This window comes from Lagenorhynchus albirostris, chromosome 8, assembly GCF_949774975.1.
Source record: "Lagenorhynchus albirostris chromosome 8, mLagAlb1.1, whole genome shotgun sequence".
Classification (NCBI taxonomy): domain Eukaryota; kingdom Metazoa; phylum Chordata; class Mammalia; order Artiodactyla; family Delphinidae; genus Lagenorhynchus; species Lagenorhynchus albirostris.
In genome coordinates this window covers 78,762,065-78,785,397 of record NC_083102.1, presented here as the reverse complement: position 1 = coordinate 78,785,397, position 23,333 = coordinate 78,762,065, and the positions used below count along the sequence as shown (strand labels likewise).

The 23,333-nt window shown below is 33.8% G+C and overlaps 1 protein-coding gene across 1 annotated transcript in view; it reads right to left on the bottom strand.

Annotated features, from left to right (window-relative positions):
- SEMA3A (semaphorin 3A) overlaps positions 1-23,333 on the bottom strand; it is a 231,017-nt gene that overhangs the window by 89,983 nt on the left and 117,701 nt on the right. Inside the window, exons 5-6 of the mRNA XM_060156161.1 lie at positions 19,196-19,289; positions 11,766-11,885 (exon numbers count right to left, since the gene is read on the bottom strand). Of these exons, the coding sequence (XP_060012144.1) occupies positions 11,766-11,885; positions 19,196-19,289 (214 nt within the window). The remainder of the gene's footprint in view (positions 1-11,765; positions 11,886-19,195; positions 19,290-23,333) is intronic.

Genomic DNA, 23,333 nt, shown 5'->3' with positions numbered 1-23,333 from the left:
AGAAAATGGAAGTTGGCCAGAATAATATTAGTAGCTAGCAAACGTAGCTAGCTATTCATTGTGCTAATATCAGGTATCTAGGAGCACTTCCAGTAGAACTGTAGGGTACAGAGGAAAGAGTAGCATTCTATGTTAGTAACTGTGTTGACTGATATACTTAAGTTATATACAGAGAAACAGAAAACACTGCTGAATGAGATGAGAAAGGACTAGAAGGGCCTAGAAGGGACTAGGCTTGGGGAAACTAAAAATACTCATTAAAAAACAGAAAATACATTGTAAATAGTAATTAAATTTGACAGTTTAGTTCACCTAAAAGTGATCTATTCTTAACTTCTCATTAATAACTTAGCTATTTTACCTTTATCATATTACATGGCGTTTCATTGTTTTTACTGGTCAGATATAAAATGGCCCAGGAATTAATATATGTTCCAATAATATTTTGCAATGTTCTGAGACTGTAAAAATTATTTAATATGTATCACATCTAACTTACATTATAAACTTCAGGGTTAGACTTTTAGGTACGAGACAATGGTATAGTTTAAAGATTTTAATTTCAGTTTGTGATGTCATACATTTTCTTATAGTGACAGATATTATTACTATGGTTAAGTGATAATGACAAAATCTATTCAAGAAGTTATTATTAACCATTAGGAATTACTCTTTTCTTTTCTCCCTTTATTCCTCCATAATTATCATCTTTCTTTTCTGACTCCATACAAATAGTGGATAGATATGTTTTTTAGAAACTTCTTTTTCCTTTCAATGATAACCTATGTTTTCCCATCCTAGAAAATATGTAATAGTTACAAGTAATCAAGCTTAATAGCAATGACATACTCAGCTTCCTTAGTTGTATTAAAGTGTATTAAATGAAGTTTCAGTTTGCTATTCTTAACAGAATATTCTTTACTATCATATTAGTGACATCTACTGCTAACAAAGTGTGATCCTTCCAAGGACAAACAGTTCGGGAATTCATGAGTAGCTAACAGTCAGAACTGACTAATGGAGTTGCAGCACATTTATACAAAATGGAGATGACAAAATTAATCAAAACTATTAAATTTAGTAGAGATTTTGCATATCTTTATGACATGGCTACCCTCTTTTTTGGTGCTGCCTCTGCTCTATCACTACCAAATGACCTCAGCATTGTAGGACATTAAAACTGGATGCTCTAACGGTCTGCCATTCTTGTTCTATTTCCTGCTGTCAAATTCCTAGCTCCAGCCAGTCTTTTCAACTGCCTTCTACAGGTTGCTCTTACTCAGGAATTAGAAACAAACCAGAAAGCCAGTAAAGGTAGTTCCAGTTTGGAAAAAAGTGGAAAATCAGTTCACATTTTAAGATTCATTAACATACAATCATCTCAAGGGCTTTCACATCCAATTTTCTTAATTTGGGCACTGATTGGTTGATCAGAGTTGGCTGTATATTTACCTTGATATTTATAAAGAGTGTGATTTTCCCTTTTATTTTATTTAAAGGAAATCAACAGAAGTAACAACAGGGAGGTCAGTCATTAGCTTTCTTATGGCAAACAGCAATATTCCACTACTTCAATAATTTCTCTTCCGTCAAAATATTTAATATGATTACTGCAAATACATAAAAGTCATTGATCAAAGATGCTCTGCACCTTATTGGTTCATCCTAGCTTTGTAAGCCCAAATTTTATAATTTGAATTATTAGTATGACTAGATGTCCCTTTAATTCATCCCCAAATGAGTAAGGTTTTGTGGTAATTTCTATGTTTTGTTTTCTATTTTCAGAATACTGTCATTTTTGTTTGACTTAGAAGATTACTTTCTTGTCCTGCAAAACGTGAGTATAATTTGTTCATTCATTCTTAAATGTGTTTAGAAAACACACTGATAAATAAACTCTATAGGTGTTAAGCAATTACGTGGCAGTAATCATTTGATATCAGTCTTGGCATTAATAACTTTCAGGATCACTGAGATTCAAGTTTACTAAATTGTAAATGGGTCAAAACACAACATACAAGCCCCCAAATACCGCTCTGTACTGTCTGTCACTTCAATCCTATTGTACGCTAAGCAGAAGAAGGCAGTGTGGGTTTCAAAGGGAAAACTAAATTGGCTGTCACGAATTTCCCATACATATTCAGGTGAGGATTTTAAATGTACAAAAAGGGATGGTTCTCTTTGATATTGAAACCTAACATTTTTTTACATTAGTAATTATGGCTGAGTAATATTCTATTGTATATATGTACCACATCTTCTTTATCCATAAGTCAGAGAAAGACAAATACCATATGATATTGCTTATATGTGCAATCTTAAAAAAATGGTACAAATGAACTTATTTACAAAACAGAAATAGAGTCACAGACGTAGAAAACAAACTTACTGTTACCAAGGGGGAAGGCGGGGAGGGATAAATTGGGAGACTGGGATTGACATATACACACTACTATATGTGAAATAGATAACTAATAAGAACCTAGTGTACAGCACAGGGAAGTCTACTAAATACCCTGTAATGACCATTATAGGAAAATAATCTAAAAAAGAGTGGATATATATATGTGTATAACTGACTCACTTTGCTGTACAGCAGAAACTAACACCACATTTTAAATCAACTATACTCCAATAAAAATTAATTTAAAAAATAAAAAAGAAAGCAAAAATATTAGTAATTAAATGAGGCAAAAGAGATTATTTACACTTATATGAATTTAGACAAATTTATTAACATATTGAAGAGACATATTTTTGATGAATCCCTTATGCTAACAGCCTAATTAAAGGCCAAAATAGTTATGATTTAGTAAATCATCACAAAATAATAAAAATTATACTTCTAATGAATAAAAAAATTTATACTTATCAATTTACAAAATTACTACTAATAATAAACTATAGTTCTCAAATGCATATCTTTATTTTTGCATAAATATATTTAAAAATAATAATATTACCATATGTAAAATGTTATAGTGTTTAAAATGCAGAATTTATGTGTTGATCCAAAAGTGCCACAGGAATTTGACAGATTGCTGAAAGGAAGGTGGGGGAGGCCGGGGTGGGAAGTGAAGGGATGTGATTTTCTCTTGTCTAGTTACTTATAACATATAGTGACACAAACAATTTTAAATAAAAAATGTTTCTTTTAAGGACATCTAAACACATGCAAATCTTCCTTACTAATATTACCAGGAAAATATTTTAAAGACCCTTCTTCTGCATAACATTTTATAATTTATGTTTAGTTGATATATGAAGTTTAGAGCATTTCAGTGTCATATGTAAGTAACTTAGGATATTTCTAAACTTAGAAAAAAAATCCTTTTTCCCTTTCTTGAAGCAAAAGAGTAGTAGATCTGTTTTATCAAAATGTACTCACATCATTAGACAAGAAATTCTGTATGTATAGACTCGGTCTAAGGAAAGGGCATAGATTACTATCACTTCATCTTGTCTTGTTTTCCTTAAGCCATTTTCATTGCTTTCCTAGAAATACATGGCTGTTCAGTTAAGTGAGACTGTACATTCTACTACATCTTTGGTGAGTTGACATATTTAGGTATTTTTATTTTTCTATTATTTAAAATTCTTACACAATGTTATGGAATAAGCTAACATCAACTGAGTTGTTTGTTTGTTTTGTTTTTGGTAAGAACAGTCTCTTTTCCAAGTGCTTTATAGAAATTTACTTATGCATAATTCTCATAACCCAATAGGGAGGAACGATTATCATTTCCACTTGAAAAAAGGGACGTTGAGCACAGGCAGCTTACAGTAGCTGTCTCCAGCTGCTCAGTCAGTGCCCAAGTCAGGCAGTCAAGTTCCATAGACTCCATGCTCTTAACCACGACCCCAAAGGTTACAGATGACGTCTTCATATGAAAAAAATTAAAAGCTAAGCTGTGATACGGCAGGATAAATGAATATCCTAGATGCAACAATGCAGTCAATGTTTTTTTAAAAATTATATTGGAAAAAAAGAATTAACCTAATGATTTATTTATTTAAGTGGTAAGTATTGCACTTAATAGAGCTAAATTAATACTTAGGAAAACACATTTTATTGAAATTTACCCTTGGTTCACCATCTGTTTCATCTGCTAATTTTGTTAAGCCCAATTTGACTAAAAAGTTTATAGACTATTTTAATAATAAAGACAAATATTTTATATATTTTTGATGTATTAAGTGCCCATATATTGACAATAGTCAATTAAATAAGACAAAACAAAATAGCCTGAGAACAGATTAAGAAAGGCAAACATAACCTTCAGGCTGGTTCTCTGTATTAATTCTCCAAATGTGCACTGTGTTTTATGTATAGAGCTGGTATGCAAACGCCAGCAGCAATCACAGTTATAATGAGCATCTACCATATTATTAGACACTGTTCTTAGTACCTTATGAGGACTGTCTCATGCATTCTCAGAAAAACAGTGTATTAGTTATTAACCCTATTTTACGAATCATAAATGGGTGATGAAAATAAGTAACATAAATTACCCCCTAAGTCACAAGGGTGGTAGATGAGAGGACCTGGGATACAAACTCAGGCCATCTGACCCCAGAGCCTGCAAAGAAGGTTCACTGAAGAGTTTCTTATTTGGCATACCCTAGATTGCAAGGCAAAGTGGTAGGCCCTGTGATAAATCGAAACATGCATATATGTGCTCTTGGGATTCAAAGGTGGGAAAGATTAAAATCCACTGAGAGAATGGTATGGTTAAATGAAAATGATAGTAAATTTAAGGGCAACCCACCCTATTTGAGTCTGTTAGTGTTTAATATTGGAGAGGTCATTTAGGATTGCATGACAAAGAACGTGACAGGCAGCAAAATCTGGATTCAATTCACTTGTAAATTCAGAGATACAAATGATTTTTGAACAGGAAAGTACTGTGATAGCCATCAGAGCTGTATTTAGGGAGACATCTGCCAGTGGTATCTAAAAAGGAATAGTATATATGGCTTATTGTGTTAGGTAATCTTACAAAATGAAGCATAAACAATAATTTATTGACTAAAACAAATTTTAATCATCAAAAACTGTATGCAGAATTTTTTCATCCTAAGATTGCAGACATCATTGCTTGGCACAGTTACCTAATTTGATATCTGCAAAAGTAGACAGCAGAATATGTATTCTCATCAGCCAACATCTCTCTTTGACTCAGGATTAATTTTATTGGGCATGTGAGGATTACACCTCAGAAAGCAGCTGAGGTAAATATATCAACAAAAATTTTATCAACATAAAAATGCAGGTTACTTCATAACAGTTTTTCATTTAGATGTTATCATATTAGCCTTTGAGACAAATTTAATTAAAACCTTCCCATCTGAAAACTTCTGAGATTTTCTACTGTGAAAGTATTTGTGTCAAACCTACACTTAATAATATTGTAAACTTATTCCTTCTACTCAGAGGGATTAGAACAACATAACAAGTGTTTTTTGGGTTTTTTTTTTTTTTATTTGGCCAAAACTATCCATGCTATTAAAATTCGATGGCATTGCTTGCCATCATTCAGCTTTATCTGGCTAAAATCCTTTAATTCCCCCACCCCTGCTGTTGGGAGCTCTAGGCTCATCACACTTAACCTCTGCCTAGGCTTCTCAGAAAAGAATTTGTTTCAGTCCATTCATGGTTTCAATAGTTGAGCAAGCCACACGCAACTGCACACTGGTCTTTTACCCTGAGCACACTAATCTGATTGTTTTTCCACTCTACAAACTCTGGGTCAACAATCAAGCTGCCGCCAGAAACTAATTAATTTGCAAACAGGCTTCTGTTTTCACAGAGGGAAAGCTTTTGAGAGCCATGTCAGAGAGGCCAGTCACACCATGGTTACACGCATTGTCATGGCATCCACTTCTCAGGGTAAATCTCTTGCTTGATGTCACTGCACACATGAACCCAGATTACTCAGTCAGCAGTAAATCCCTATTGAGGCCCACCAAGCTCTGAATGCAGTGACTCTAGAAGAGGAAATTGGTATAGACAGGCTCTGTATTCATTAAGCTGATGCTGAGACGAGAGAAAAATAATGTTAAGAACCAAGAGAAAAAAGAGAGCTGGCTATAATTTAAAGAATTTTCCAAGATATTGTCTCACTTTTATACATTTTCATCAGTTTTAATTTAAAAAGCAGAATTTTCTTTAGTAAATGTAATCATACCCTTAAATATTATTTTCTACTCTCACCATTCAACTATAAATTCTGAAATAAGTGGTTCAAAATTTGTGATTAATGTGCCATACTTGAGGGTTGTACTTTTTAGCCCATCATTAAAAAATGTTAAAATAGCATATCCTATTTTATTCAGCTACATTTTCTCAGAGGCCTGAAAAAAGAATCATGTTCCAAACATTGCCACTAGTGAGTTAATTTTTATTGCGAAGTTTTATTCATTTTTTTTCCTCATAAGTGCAAAGTAATTTCAAACAAAACTGGTTAAAAGTGATTATGGTCCTTAGATAAAATATGACACAGAAAATAGGTCCTCAGAAAAGAAGAGCAAGTAAAGGTATACTTTGGGAACTTTTTCTTTATGAGAAAAAGAAGGCATATTTAGTGAGTGTATTAAATTTATCATCATTTAGAGAGTAGAATAATTTCATGGTATGTATTTTTGGAAAAAATTGTATTTCTGGCAGGTGGGCATTCTTTATCAGCATGAAAATTTTTCTTGGTAATAGATTCATAAGGAAAAAACCATAACTAATAGGTTGTGTTTAGATATAGTTATGGATACTTATTTTAAACTATTACATATCCATGTTTCAGCATTATTTCACCAAAAATAACCAAAAATACGAACATTTTTATTTGTGACTCTATGCACTGATACTTCAGAACTGTTAACTAATTACTACAGAATGTAATTCATAGAATATGTAATTCAAAAGTTTAAAAAGACTCTATCTTTGTTGCTTCTTTCATAGAGGATGTTTGTGGTTGCTCTTGTTGTTTCAACTGAATGGTCACTCAACATCTATAATACTCATCTGCTCATGTAACCATAGAGTAAGGCTTCCAGAGGGCTTTTTTTCCTCAAGGTCAGCAAAATATTACTAACTTAAGTCAGAGAAATAGTTCAAAATGGCATCATTAATAAGTCTGACATTATGCCAAACTAGATGATTAATTTTATTTATTAAAAAATCCAGTTAGATACTCTGATACAGTTCATGCCTTTAAAGATGGTAGAATTAAAATAGTATATCAAAAGAGTTATACAAGTGATTTAAGATTAGATATCTGGTACCATGCAGTATTAATTTGTGCTCTCAGAACTTATTTGCGGTTACATTTCTTGGTTCTATTTTCAAAAAAAATATATCTTGTGGAGAAATTTGAATCTTTAGAGAACATGAAATATCCTAGTGCATGACCACAGAGGAAGCTATGCTGATTCCAATAAGGGCAAGCCATCCTGGTATGAGTGTTACAAGTGAGAGGAAGTGGAATGATGACTCGCATACCATTTCAATTACAGGAAAAAAAGCAAGTGAGTTGGTCTATCCACAGGCACAATCCTTTTAGGAAATTCCACTAAAAGAAAACAGGTCTTCCTAAAATGAGTAGGAAGGTCTAACACTCTGGGCACTGTAATTAGGTCTGTTTGTGTGCACTGGGCCTTGGCTATCTCAAGGATCCATGTGGTTTCATGTATTAAACCCAGCTCTGACTGCCCTTTCACCCTGACTCAAATATAATCACTCACAGAATGAGTCTGACAAAGCTTACTAAGAATGCTCCACCCAATGGAAGTGGGATAAAGGATACAGAAAAAACTCACATTTATTAAGTGCTTACTACATGCCAATCACTTGCTTAGTACTCTATATGCATTATCATGTAGTCGATTTTTTCACAACTCTAAGAGGTAGGTAGTATTATAAACCCATGAATAGGTACAAGGTCAAGGTAAAACAGTGTCTCACTCTGAAGACTATAGTCTTTCCTTCTATCATAGAGCATTCCAATGTTAGTCCAAGACATAAATAAACAATGTTAGAAATAGTGTCCATCAAATAAATGTGGGTTAGCTATCCATCTGCTCTAATGAATGACTAATATGTACAAGAACTAGGTGATACTTACACAATAAATGATAAGAAATCATTACTATAACAGCAGGGTAAACTTGGTTTTTTACTATGAATATACAGAGAGAAATTTTACCTAATTTTTACACTGTTAGTAAACCAAAATTAGAATTGAAGTTTAAAGCTATATAGTATCAAGAGAATTTATGAAGCAAAAAGAAAAAAACAGCGAATTTTGGCACATCAGGTCAAACTCATACCAGTACATTTTCTGGAATCAAAAGTTGTTCTAACATCTAGCAATCTTAAACTAGGGGCTAGTGTAAAGGATGATTTTTAAAAAGCAGTTATGGAAAAAATCAATAGATTCCATCTCTCATGTTTCTTCATCTAAAAGTTTGTTACTTAATTCCTAATGTTTCCTGGTAAAATGAAACTGAATTTAAGCCTTTATTGCTACTATTATAAAAATGTAAACTTTAGTGAGTAATTATGAAAATAGTGAAATTCCATAAAAGTTAAGACATTTCAAGATCCAATTCTACACAACAGTTTTGTTTTTTATTTAGCAAGAACACAAATTAAAAGTCATCTGAAATAGGCCAATTAATTCTTCCAAAATAACTGAATTGGTTTGAATTGATTTGATAAAAGTAAAGTAAGTCCTGTGCCAAAATTAATTTCAATAGTCCAGGAGACCTTTCAAAAAGTACCTTGCAAAGTAATTTATTACTTCTGGCAGCACAACTGATTGTGTAGTCTATGCTGATGCCTCAAAATTCACTTATTTTATACATGCGTGTGTAAACATTATGTTTCCAATTTTGTTCTTCAGTGGTGTTTAATTTCAGGAGGCTTGTGAATCACACAGTCCCTTGGTTCTAGCTCGTATGTGTCTGCATCCTCCACCTTGCCGCAGTTCTGGTTTCTGCACCCTGTCAAATGTAACCTTTGTGCTAATTTGGCAAAATCAGTTCTCACGTTTAGTGCTGAGAGACTGATAACTGAATTCTCAAATGAACTACACATTTGCAGAGATGAAATACAGAGCTGAGGACAATGACTGTTTTCCCACAGTGTAAATTATTCAGACTCAGCTGTCAACATGTGAGTGCGCAGCACAAAAGCAGCTTTAACTTGATGACTTTTTTCCTCCAAGGCCATGAAAATGAAATGGATACTATACTCTCCTTTATGTTATTCCATCTTCTAATGAGATTTTCTTTCTCATGGACAGTGAAAGCCTGTATGCCCTTTAGAGTTCTTAGTAGATCAAAGTCTCATTCTTGCTGAACAAAAAAACAAACTTTCCCCTTCTATATAAATATTTCCGTTTGAGAGCAGACCAGATAGCCATATTGAAAGAGGTTTTTTCCTACTAATTTTGAGTCCATACAAAGCCTAGGTTTAATAATTAACAGTGGATATTCCAAACTGTCCTCTGGGATTTTAGAGTTTGGGTCTTCAACAGCTTTACACAGAGAGCCTTACCGTGATCTCAGCTCAGCATTTTTCTTTTCCTTAGTGAGGCTTCTAATTTCTCAGATGGTCACCTGGGCACCATTCTACTTCCTCTACCCCCAGAGGTGGGTATTTGACTATATGTCCAGTCCCTTTTGATTACCACAGTGTTTGTACTCAATCATGAATTATTTTAGGCATCATCTGCATTTAAAGGACAGCAACTGGGAAGTAATGTCAAACTGGAGAAAATTGGGAGAGCAGGAAATGCAGGAAACTGGGAGAACAGACCCTTTTAAAGACAAAGGGCTAGTTAAGTGACAAATACCACAGGAGAGGTTGTCTAAATGGAGACTGATAAAAAAAAAACATAGGAAGTCATTAGTGGAGAAGCAGTTTCATGGGATCAAAGTCAGGTTGAAAATGGCTAAATCTGGTGAAAATGCTGAGAAAACAAGTTCCTAACCAGGCTATGGACTTAGACATCTAGAGACCTCGTGGTACACCATGATTAAAGGGAGAGTATGGATAGGGTAGACAAACATGTTTGCAGGTCAGGGAAGAAATCAGTGGTGAAGAAGAGATAAAAACAGCAAAAAGAGTAAATTGGGTAAATTTATGAAAAAAAATCAATGCAATTAAGAGCAAAGCAGTAGGGTCAAAGGTGGAAGTTAAGAGGCACATCATTTTCACTAATACATGAAAAATAACAGGACAATCAGAAATACTGTTACAGGAGGAATGAAATGCTGATTGAGGTAATTTGAGGTATGTTTTATGATTTAAATAGTCATTTTAGAATTGGGATATAGAAGAACAAAGACACACAGCTCATGGTCTCCTGAAATTTCAACGAGGTTTTAGAGCATATTGTGATTGTTCTCTAACAAACCAGTGAAAGACAGAGGTGAAATGAATTTTGGGTACCCCCCCAGAAGTTCAGGAGAAGCAAGTGTGGCAGAAGTTCAAAGAGTGAGACAATCAAGCATCTTACTGAGTACATAGATGGACTGTAAGCCATGAGCTTCATCCTTATTAATGAGGCATGTAAAACCAAAGGAGAGTTCATGAATGCAAGATTAGAGACTGGGAAGCTTTATTTTATAGGACTGAAGGCAGATATAAATGGAGATCATTATTTAATAATAAAAAACAACCATGAAAATATGGTGGGGATGATTATAAAAAAATCTTTGGTGAATGCATAAATGAATAATCCAAAAAAAAACACCTCTACATGGAAGATTATATAAGGATTATTTGGTTCAAAATCTGAATGAAAATAGTATTTATTTATTTTTGGCATATAAATTTTATAATTTTCTCCTATGGTAAATTTATTAATGTATTAAAAAGAAAAAGAGAATTAAAAAAGTATCTGCCTTGCAAACTATAATATATTGAGTGGATAAGCAACAAAGTCCTACTGCATAGCACAGGGAACTATGTTCAATATCCTGTGATAAACCATAATGGAAAAGAATATGAAAAAGAATGTGTATATATATATATATATGTATGTATAATTGACTCAGTTTGGTATACAGCAGAAATTAAAACAACATTGTAAATCAACTGTACTTCAATAAAATAAAATTTTTAAAAAAGTATCTGCTTCATCAAGTATGACACTAGTGACTAAAGGTCAGGAAACTGGGTTCTTGCCCCAAAACTACTATTGGGTTAGATGTAATCTTAGATAAAATATTAATGTTAATTTCCCAACCTATAAAACAGGAGAAAGAATTTTAGGAAGATTAAAGGAGAATCAAATGAAATGATACAAAATCCTTTCAAAAACACTTTCAATGTAATGCTTTTAGCACAACAATTTTTTCAAACATTTAATAACTTATGCTCTCAAGGCCACATGAGAGGTGTGGAGGAAAAAAAATACTACATCATGAGATTTGTTGTGGTGTCCCTGGAAGACAAGACTGGTAAGTCATCTTATCTTTTTCCATTGCCTCCCTTCCGTAGCTCCAGCCCAGATCTATTTCTTTCCATAGTTAACTACTGAGAAACTTTAGTTTTGGCACAAAGCAAATATTTTCTTAAATTTTAATCTCTCTTTTCTCTTTTTGTCCCACTTTCTCACACACACAGCCGTGAAGTCACCACCATGAGTTTATCTGCACACTAAATCTCAACTCATGCTGTTTGTACCGTATAAGGAAAGCTCTCCACTGACTTACTATAGATGCCCGTGTTTTGTGCCTGCATTCTGGCACGCACCACCTACCATTGAGCCACCTGGAATCGTGCTGCTCTGTCCTGATTGGGTGGTGGTGCCCAAGAGTTCGGAAGATAGCAAAGTCTCGCCCCATAAAATCAGCTGCCGTTCCAGAGTATAATTCTCCATCTGTGTTGTGACAAAATAAAACCACATACACATACTTTAATTCAATTGAGGCAAGAGAAACAAAACACACAAAATACAGGTTTCATGTTAAGACCACGCTAATGCTCTCTGCATCACTATGCAAAGCTACTTATGTTTATCCTGTGTCTTTGTTGAAGGGAGTATCTCACTACTCATTTAGCACTAACTCTGAAAAACTGAGTAAAGTATGATTCAGTGCACATTACTAAAACATGAACTTTTATATTTTCTATTATGACCAAAGACAAAGTACAAAACACAAATTATATGCGTCACATTGTCTGCTTTTATACGTTTCAATCTACTATGGTTCTAATATCTTTATTTTTTAGGGTAAAGTCTCATTGCAAAATCTTGCTTATAGTTTTGATTTTAATGGAAATTAACTTTCTAATACACTTCCTTTTTAGTGGGATCTAAATTAATGAGATTTTGCTATAATTTGGAGAAGACTAATATTTTCCTTGCCAAAAATTTTTCTTGCCTTTCATTTTTTAGTATATTAAGTGGGAAAAATGCTCTAACTTGGTATGAGCTATCATACAATCCAAAAACAAGTCCACCACATAGTTTCAGATATAACAGAAATGTGTTTGAAGAAGGGGGTATTTTGATAAACACAGGCCATAATCACTACAGCTCAAGATTCTGTTGTGCTTTGACTCATTTCTACTTAAGTTGAATTAACTCTAGGTCAGAGTTTAATAATGGGAGAATCATAATCAGAAGGTTGGAATAGAAAGGAAAAAGAAATAAGGAGAAAGAGAAGTTAATATTTACTGAATACCATTTGTGCTTGCAGGGTAGTCAGGTGCTGGCTTGACACTTTCAAATTATCTCATTTAGTTCTGTCAACAACCCCATGACGTAAATGTTATCCCTATTTTACAGCTCAAGAAACCCAAGGTTGCTCAGCTAATGACTAGGCAAGTCAAGGTGAAAGTTCAAACCCAGGCCTGTTTAACCCAAGCCTCTTATACTAAATATATACCATACCACCGTTCAATAAACTGAACTTTGTAAAAATGACGTTTTCTTTCCTTTAAACAAAAAGTGCCTCATATTATTCCATCCAGAAAATGCATTATTGCCTGCTTGCTTACAGTGAATTATCAGCAAAACAAAACAACAATAAATGTAACATTTTCTCCAAATAATCTACCATAATGACAGTAAAACCTATTATCTTGTTGATTATTTGGATATGCTAATGTTTCTGAATTCACTGACTCGAAAAATACTCAGAAAACAAAGTAGGCATACATAAATTATAACTTAAAACATTTGTATACCACTATAATTTCCAAAGGACTTTCTTGTATATCAATCAGAAACTTTCTGTGCATCTTCAGTTATCAATACCTTTGGGAAAGTCTAATTAGTCTGATCCTTTATGTGTTATCTTTGTTCACACCCACAATTCTCACTTGCAAATAAGGGGCTTTGAAACAAAAATAGACCTTTTCAGTGGTCCAAACTAAATTAATTCCTCTGGTAGAACCTCTGGTTCTCTCATGTGTTTGAAGGTACCAGGCTTTGGAAAACTTCCAAAGCAGTGCAGAATAGCTACATAGACAGAATCACTGAGAAACGCCAAGTTATAACTTTAAATATTAATAGAAAGACACCTTATCTTAGAGACTGAGTTTTTTAAAACTGATCACTTATTTTGAATTGTTGTGAATCAAGACAAATAAAAGTAATGGTCTGACAATGTATTAAGTACAAATTACTAGCTAAATGGATGGTACTCATATGACACCATAAATTGCCATATTATGGTATCTTTGGGATTCAAAAGCATCTTGTCTTCTCTTTACTTAATTAAAGATCAAGTTGCTCAAATCTGAGTTGCTCTCACCATAATATGCTACAATAATGTTCTATATGCCCACAAGGTAAAGAAATAACCCTTTTCGAAAGGCACAAAAACACTATGAACAAGCTATCTATAAGTTTCAAAGGTACTTTGAAACATTTTAATGCATATGGTCTACTTAATTTTAACCTATATTCAATCACTGTAACATTTTTATTAAGGTTGAAACCTTATCTTTTTACAAATAATTGACTGATAGAAGTGATGAATTTTTAAACTTCAGGTGAATGAGAGAATGTTAGTTAAAAGCGTGTTGTGAAAGCAGCCTAAAATCTTCATGTCAATTTCAAATACTTTCATGTTGGAACACCTGTACAGGGTGACCTGTATCCTCTTTACCTTGAAAAATCAAAAGTATTAAATTACTAGTTGAACCTCATTGCCCCCTCAACCACGTTAGGTGATGAAAATCATGAAAGGCGAAAACAGAACAACCGAAAGGTGAAAACTGAGCAATTTCATATCAGACTGTAGCCAGACCATGCCTAACAGTAAGTATAATTAAAAATGGAAGAGTAAAGAATATCATCAGTCAATTGCTTTTTTCATTTAGCTTTTTCAGTGTGAGTAAAATTCATAATTACGGTTGCTATTATATGTAAACTCTATTCCAGATAGAGTTGAAATAACGAAAACTGTAACCAAATAAACATTATTTGGATATTGATAGGTATTTGTTTCTCATATTCATTTGTTTAGCTGTTTTACAACATTCCCACATGAGGAAGGCAAAAAACAATATAAATGAAGGCAAAGGCAGAAACACTGATTTTCTGTCACTCAGAGAATGTAGAAGAGTTAGAAGAGTTCATCAGTAGAAGAGCTAGTGACTGAATTTATTACTAAAGACAGAATTTATAAAGAGTTGACTTAGAAACCAAAGGAAGGTTGTAGTTAAGGCACCAGTTGCCTCCAGTCATAGGAAATTACCTCCTACTCAAATATTATTTTTAGCAAAAGTCAACATGATATCTATGAGCTGGAGGGCACTAGATGATTAGGTGGGCATGAGGGCACATTCTCATGTTGTCAATGCTCAATATCACTAACTGTTCCTTTACACCAGGCCTTAGATCAGATTTTCTGCTCAGATATCTATAGGGTTCTTATCCAGGATGACTCCTCCAGAAATTGTATGACGTATTTTTTATTTGGCCCAGCTGTATAGGTGGTAGAATATCCTACTCTTGCATTCTCTTTAAGCAGATATAAAATATCAACTCAGACTATATTTCATTTAATGTAATTGTGTATTCTACCCTGTATTAAAGACTTATTACATTCTTTGGCTATCTGAAATGACCCGACAATTTCTGAGTTTAGGGCTTCCCTGGTGGCACAATGGTTAAGAATCCTCCTGCCAATGCAGGGGACACAGGTTCGAGCCCTGGTCTGGGAAGATCCCACATGCCACGGAGCAACTCAGCCTGTGCACCACAAATACTGAGCCTGCACTCTAGAGCCTGTGAGCCACAACTATTGAGCCCATGTGCCACAATTACTGAAGCCCGCACGCCTAGAGCCCGTGCTCTGCAACAAGAGAAGCCACTGCAATGAGAAGCCCGCACACCGCAACGAAGAGTAGCCCCTACTCGCCGTGACTAGAGAAACCCCGTGTGCAGCAACGAAGACCCAACGCAGCCAGAAATAAATAAATAAAATAAATTTATTAAACAATATATATATATATCTGCGTTTAAGCAATTTACATACCTTAGTTGGCTTATATTTGGAGAACAAATATATTTTTTTATTTTTTTAAAAAAGCCCACTTGCCAAACTTCTTTTGTATGTTCGAGGTCCTTTATGAAGTTATCAAATTATGCATGTTAATTTTCCAATTTTATGACCCTAAGTATACGTAAATGTTAGCTTACAATGATTCAAATTGCATTATGGCTAAGATACATACTTTTGGGTTTTCCCATATATACTAAGTTACTAGTGAAAGAAAATGTATCTGTCCAATTTTATTAAATTGATGGTAGAATAATATACTCAAGGAATTGTTATACACATCAAAAAGTGGTTGTGGATACTCTGTCCAACAAAGTTGTTAAGTCTTTCTACAAAAGTACCATATAGGCAGTTTGATGTCTCAAAAATAATACATCAGACTGAGATAAATTAGTGCTGACAGATGTAACTAACAAGCTAGAAATTGTCAAATATGAAAGTTGCTCTTTCATATTTGAGTACAGTGCCATTCTTTCTGAACTGTAAGCTTTCTTAACTGTCTCTAAGGAAAGCATTCTTTACTGAGATGAACAAAAAGTTTAGTGAACTGCATTTCCACCATGGCAGTGTTACCTGAGAAGCATGTGTTAAAAACACAAGTTCATATGTACTCTGTACTTTCTATTCACAGCTCAAAATGAAGTAAAAATGTGGCTTAGATCAGTTAATATATTGGATTACAATTCTTAAAAAGGGTGTGGTGAGAAGAAACAGAAGGTGGAAAAAAAAAAATTTCCTGATGAAATCACAGCATTACTAACACAGGTGTAAAGTGTATCATGGATGTGAGCAAAAATCAAACAAACCTAAAGACCAAGCCATTATGTTGTTAACACCTTAAGCAAATTCCACTCACAGCGTAGCAGAGTAATTAGAAACAGAGGGAAAAAAATATGTCTCTCAAACACACACACACACACACACACACACACACACACACACACACACACACACACACACACACACACACACACACACACACACACACACACACACACACACGACATGGCATGGATAAAAGCTACTTCTTCAGAGTGGAAGGGTATGGGAATACTTTTACATTTTCACATTTGTTAAGCAACCTTTTCTGTAACAATAAATATACTGGCTTTGTTAATTCTGTACTTTTAAAACTAACATTTTTTAAGTAGTTGTAAATGATACAAAATTAAAAATGTAAAATTTATACATTACCAAATCTCTCTCCTAGCCTCCCTACAAAAAACCTCTATTACCTGTTCCTCTTTTTTCAGTTTCTATTTCCAAATATATGCCAGAAATATGTACGTACCCAAATGTAGTATGCTATTACATTGTCTTATTTAATTCTCACAACAAACTAGTGGAATTTGCATAGCCATGCCATTTTACATACACAGAAACTGAGGCTCAGAGTGGTTCAAATAATTTCTCAATTATAGTTAATTAATTTGGGGAGTACCTTTAATACCAAGTGAGAGCATATTCTAATGTCAAATTATGTTCTTTCCTGACTCATGGCGGAATTATAGCATAGTTATAAAGAAGCAAGTAACCTCAATAAAGGAAGTCACAGCTTTTGAATTAAAATGGTGCTACAAATATTTTGAGGGATTTTACCAGGTCTAGTATGGCCTGCTCATTTTTCTGTATCTTGCTATTCAACTGATCCAGAAATTAACTTAAGTTGGCTTTAATAATCTCCTCTGTCAATAAGCACTAAATATCTCTGAAAATTATTCAATTACTTTACAGTACTGGCTAGGTGAGATCTGGCCTTTCATTTAAAAGCTGTTTCTCTGAAATGCCTACCGTTCCTTTCCAGCCATACATCCTCTCCTTGACTCATGCAACTTCCCTCATTCTCTTTTCCTTTTCACAAACCTATACAACTGTTTCAAGGAAGTTCTAATATAAAACCAAAACTGCAGCGTTTCATATTCTTTGTGGACATTGTGTGGCTGCACGCCATATGAACTATGTAATACTTAGTTGTCATCATTCTTTCTCAGTGGAATATTAAAATAAATAAGCAAACCCCTACTGAGAAACATACCACAAAATAAAGCTGCTCTAGGCACACTTTTACATACTGCTTTTTTGAGTAGTATCTATCTTTTTTTGTTCAGTATGCAATTTAAATAAGTACAGCCTGCAGGTTCAAACAAGATAGGACTCCTCCCCTTTGTTTAAGACAGTTTTCAAATTTGTGTGTGCACTTAAGGAAGTCATCCACACGTAATCACTAGGCCATCTGCGAATAGGAAAATTATAAGTGTGTTACATTTGCTGCATTCCTTCAGGTCTTAAACTTTTGTTAAAGTGCTCCATAAATGGATCAAATGGACTGAAATTGTCTACATTTCCAAAGCAATAGAGGAGGTAATTCATGCTGTAATGGTTTTATTCTTAATAGTAAAAGGATCAGTGAAACAGCGATAAACACTAGAGAATACTGGAAAAAATATATTTTCAAGTTAATGCTGTAGTCAGTATGACTAGAGTCTTAGTTTGTTGAATAGAAAAAAGATTATTTTTTAAAATAAAAAGGCTAAACTTTATGAAATTATTATATGTCAAATAATAGCCTAAATTTACCTTTTAAAAATCTAGATGTATTATTCAAAATTTTATTAGAAAGTTTACACCTGAAAAGTTTCACTTATTATTCTTTTGTGTTATCAAATAATTACTTTCTATATTTTATAAAAAAGAAAACAAAAGGAAAAAGAAAAGGAAACAAAAAGCTACATAATTTCTACATGATTATATAAAAACATATATTCAGGAGTAAGGTAATGACCCAGAATCTTCCGTACTTTAGGTTGCTGGCATACTCAAAAGTTAAAACAAGAAAACAAAAAAAGAAAAAGAAAAATTGTTTAATGATATATCACTTTTTGTGTATTATTTAATCCCAGTCCAGAAGTGGTTAAAAGAATGTGGAAAAAATTCTCTATTTTTCAATACAAACTAAAGTTTTCTCCTTCTGCCTACTTCTATCTTCCTCTTTCTATCCTTTTGAACTATGGCTAAGCATTCACCACCTATCTGCAATGTTGAAGTAAAAGAAGAAAACTAGAACTAGGAAGATGGCTAAAGAAAAGGGCACAGGAAATGCATAGAATGTTTTGTTAGATTAAAAAAAGAAGAAGAAGCCCTAAAGTCAGAAAAGATGAATACAGAAGGACTTTGTCAACTCAAGGTGACACAAGGGGTCTCTGTCAATTGTACTACCATTTAGTTGCATTGTGCTGATTAAGCTGACCAAATGCTGAGAGTGTGACCAATCTTCAGACTACAATTAACAACTTGGAGTGAATCTCCTTCTTTCCTTCTGACCTGTCAAAATTCCCCCTTGAAACGCCTCTTCCCAAAAAATGAAAATCAAAACCATATTTTTACAAAACAAAAATTGTAAAGGTCTAGGGGGATGTATAGTGATTGAGCAGCCAATTTTAAAGATACTATTAAACCATTCTGATTAAAAAGAATCATAGACTAGATAGTACAATAACCAAATCAGCATTTAGTGTTTCTTCTTCATTTTCAAAATATTTGAAAATATCTCAACTGACATACTCCTAAAATATTTTATGATTAATAATGAAAAATCTTGGTATATAACAAGGAACATGCAATCTGGCTATTATCTACAGAAAATTCACTGTTTAGCTGACTGTTGACTGAGTACCTATTAAAAGAGATGCCGTCAGCAGTTTAGGGTCATATGGGCTCTTCCCACGGCCATTCTCAAAATGTGAGTCTTCCAGCTTAAAAATGTTGTCCTGTAGAAAAGAAAAAGAAGAATTCAATTTATTTATAATAGAAAGTATTTTTAACATGCCAGTTAATCAGAGAGAGGTTGAGTATTCTTCTGCACTATCAAGGTGTATTATTATTTGTGTAAACTTTAGAGATGCCAGAATAACTTAAGGGGGATAAAACCTAGCTATTACTAGACAAATATCTATTTAGCTTGGTGATTTTTAGTAGCATTTAGCATGTTGCAAGCAATAGTGTATAAGTGAACTCTAAAGGACAAGCACGCTATGATGAGTGATCATTTTATCACAGAGCTATGCTAAGAGCTACCCTAATGGCTCTTGAAAGAATGTTAAATTTAAACAAATAACTCCTTTACTTCCTTCACATAGAGAAAAAATAACAACTCACTATATTAGATGTCTGCAAGAAGATACGCTATCTCACTTCTCTGTATGTACTTTCCAGAAGGAAATAGTCATAGCAGTCACGTCCTCCACTCTGTCATTCCTACGACTTTGATGCTTACAAGCTCCTCAAGCATTTTAAAATTACTCACACCTTGGAAGGTGGAAGGTGCCTGAAACTATCCTTATCAATTTCTCTAAGTGGGAAATACCAAACTGTTTATTAGGATGGGTGTGCCTGGAGATAGTGTCCTTAGGACAACAAGCACAGAGGTGACACATTTTTATCACAGGGAAGTCTGCTCAGTTGAGGCTCAAGCACCCAGAAACTTAAGTGAACATTTGACTATGGTAGAAAGTATGCCAGAAAGCACTGCAACAAAATCCTTAAGAAGGAGATAACTAACTCATGCCTAAGACACTGTCCTCAGAATGTGAGGCTTCTATATGACAGTGGAATAAACTGGGGTATCTCTGAGCATTCTTTTCAGAACCAAGTGCTCTGGAAATTAATTAGGTCAGAATATGTATGCATTTTCTAGTAGCACATTAGCTTGTCCACAGACTGAAATAAAATACCTTTTTTGGCAATTTCTCTACTATTCACATAAAAGCATTTTCTATATTCTTAGGATAGTAAATGGTGTTCATTTTATGGCCAATATGGGTCACTTTATTTAACATTTAATATCTCTGATGGAGCTAATGGCAGAGTTTCAAATTATGACTCTTAAAATTCATTTGGGTTAGGGAAGAAGAGTGAAAAAGGAAGCAAACCAAAAATGTTCTCCATCTTTACTACTGTAAGAATTACCAAGTCTCCTGTTTGCTTGCAGTGATTCTGTACTTGGTAAATAGCTATCCCCTAGCAATGATGGTTCTTTAGCTGAATTCTAAAATTTACACTGTGAAAAATTTACGGGGTTTCTCAGAATTGTGCTAAGTTGTAGTAGGAAGGGCAGTGAGTCAGGAGTCAGGCCCCCTTGGGCCAATGATTAGCTCTGGTTCTTTGGTGGCCAATTAATATCTCTGAGCCTTCGGTTTCTAAAAGTTAATGTTGATAAGGATATTTAATCTCAAATGTTTATTGTGAGGATTAAAGAATTGAAATAAAGTATTTTTAAAGCAACAAAATAAAAAATAGACACTATTTTTATTCTATTAATACTGCTCATATTACTGCTACAAGAATATGAAAATTTAACACAAGTTGTTAGCATTGTTGTAAACTTTCCTACCAGAACTTGAAAGAAATATTACTTAAAAACAGTTACATAAGTCACCAAATTATAAACTTATTTACAAATACACAATTGTCAGACACTTGAATATTAAAATTATAATATGAAATTTATTGCCATATACTAAGAAGAAGCATAGAAGAAATCTTAAGAAATATTTAGATAAAAATTAGGAAATAATCCAAAATAAATATGCTCAGTAGATGATATACACTCTACTGCCACAATGATAGAAAATATTAAAATCTGTCTATGTGACTAGTCCTCACAGGTTAGAGGAAGCATCAAGGAGAAGTGGTGGTGTGGCTGAAAATATTGTTAGGAATATTAGTATAAATTTCTTGTCCTCATAAGACATTTTACAATACTGACAAAGATAGAGGAGCTATCTGTCAAAGTGTGAGACACATGATGTCTGGGATCATGTATTCACGTTAGTAAGACAATGCCAAGGTATATGAAAAGTACTTGAAACCTCGTGTTTAACATTTGATTTACAAGGTAAAGGATTAAACTTCATAGGAAGAGAGGTTAAGCATGTTAGTTACAGTTTAAGAGAAGATGAAAAACTATCCTTTGTCATGGTGTCAGGTAATGTGTTCAAAGCTGGCCTCCTTTTTCCTTTCCGTCTTTTTTCCTTTAAACGGAACTCTTGCCCACATTTCTGGGTTTCTACAGTGTAACTATTCTATATTCTTATAGGATTCTACTGAAGGGTAAAAGATTGAATTTCCTTTCCAGCCTAGTGATATGGGGCCTGGAATAAATATAATTTGCTTTCACAATAGGGAACTAAAAGATATTTCTTACATAGAAATGTTTGTAGTGTAAAATTCATACCTGTTACACATAGTAATGGAGTCTAAGGCTGTTGAAATCAGACAGAAATGGATATTATCCCTGGCTGTGCCTTTTATTATCTGGGCCTCAGGCAATCCCTAAACCCTTCTGAAGCTCAGTCATCTATAAAAGGAGGATAGGAAAATCTCATAGGGTTGATTGGGAATATTTACTGCAATAATGTATATAAAACAATACTTAGTATGCCCTCAAAAATATTAATTTATTTTTTCATTGTTTATAGTTACCAAAATAAGATCATTCTTTCCTATACTGATTAATATCTCTCAAGCTACAGTGGAAATGCCTGCCTATATATTCATCAGTAGAAATTAAGACATATGTTTAAAAATATGTAAATACTTTGGACTCCCAAAATGCACTGAAAATTGTTCATTTCTATAGCTAGACCACAGTCCAGTTCAAAAGCTTTTCTGACCAAAAAAAACCCATTAAATATAATATGTACAGGAAGCAACCTAAGCGTCCATCGACAGATGAATGGATAAAGAAAATGTGGCACATATATACAATGGACTATTACTCAGCCATAAAAAGAAACAAAACTGAGTTATTTGTAGTGAGGTGGATGGACCTAAAGACTGTCATACAGAGTGAAGTAAGTCAGAAAGAAAAAAACAAATACCATATGCTAACACATATATATGAAAAAAAAAAAAAAAAAAAATGGTTCTGAAGCACCTAGGGGCAGGACAGGAATAAAGACGCAGCCATAGAGAATGGACTTGAGGACATGGGGAGGGGGAAGGGTAAGCTGGGAGGAAGAGAGAGAGTGGCATGGACATATATACACTACCAAATGGAAAACAGATAGCTAGTGGGAAGCAGCCACATAGCACAGGGAGATCAGCTCCGTGCTTTGTGTCCACCTAGAGGGGTGGGATAGGGAGGCTGGGAGGGAGACACAAGAGGGAGGAGATATGGGGATATATGTATATGTATAGCTGATTCACTTTGTTATACAACAGAAACTAACACACCACTGTAAAGCAATTATACTCCAATAAAGATGTTATATATATATAATATGTATAAAAATTCTCAATTAAAAAGGGCTACCATTTAATACGTCTGATGAACTTAATGTGATTGAGAGACACCAATATTGCTGTTTCTGTTATCTAGTGCACGAGACCTATTAGATGTGTGAAAACACTGACCCCTTGGAAAAGAAGTCTGTGTTAATATAATGGTACATTCTCTGTTGTCATACGTAGCATATCACGTAGACAACTGTCTGGCTGTACTTGGAAGACTTTTTGAAATCTGATTGCTACTCAATGATTTTCTGTTTTAAAGAGTGTTAAACAGATCACATATGCAAGTAATAAGACCAAAAATCTTAAGACCAATGTATACAATTAAACCACATAGCTTATATTCTTACTTGGGCTGAAATACTTTTCATTTTTAGTAATACATGAACAGAAATCTAGCTGCATGGATTCTAATTGCTTTAGCAGATACTGTGAGCATATCATATAAGTTATTGTGCCATATTTTATTACATGATTGCATCAGTTTTCAGCAACTATTTTTAGCTTTCAAGACCACTCTT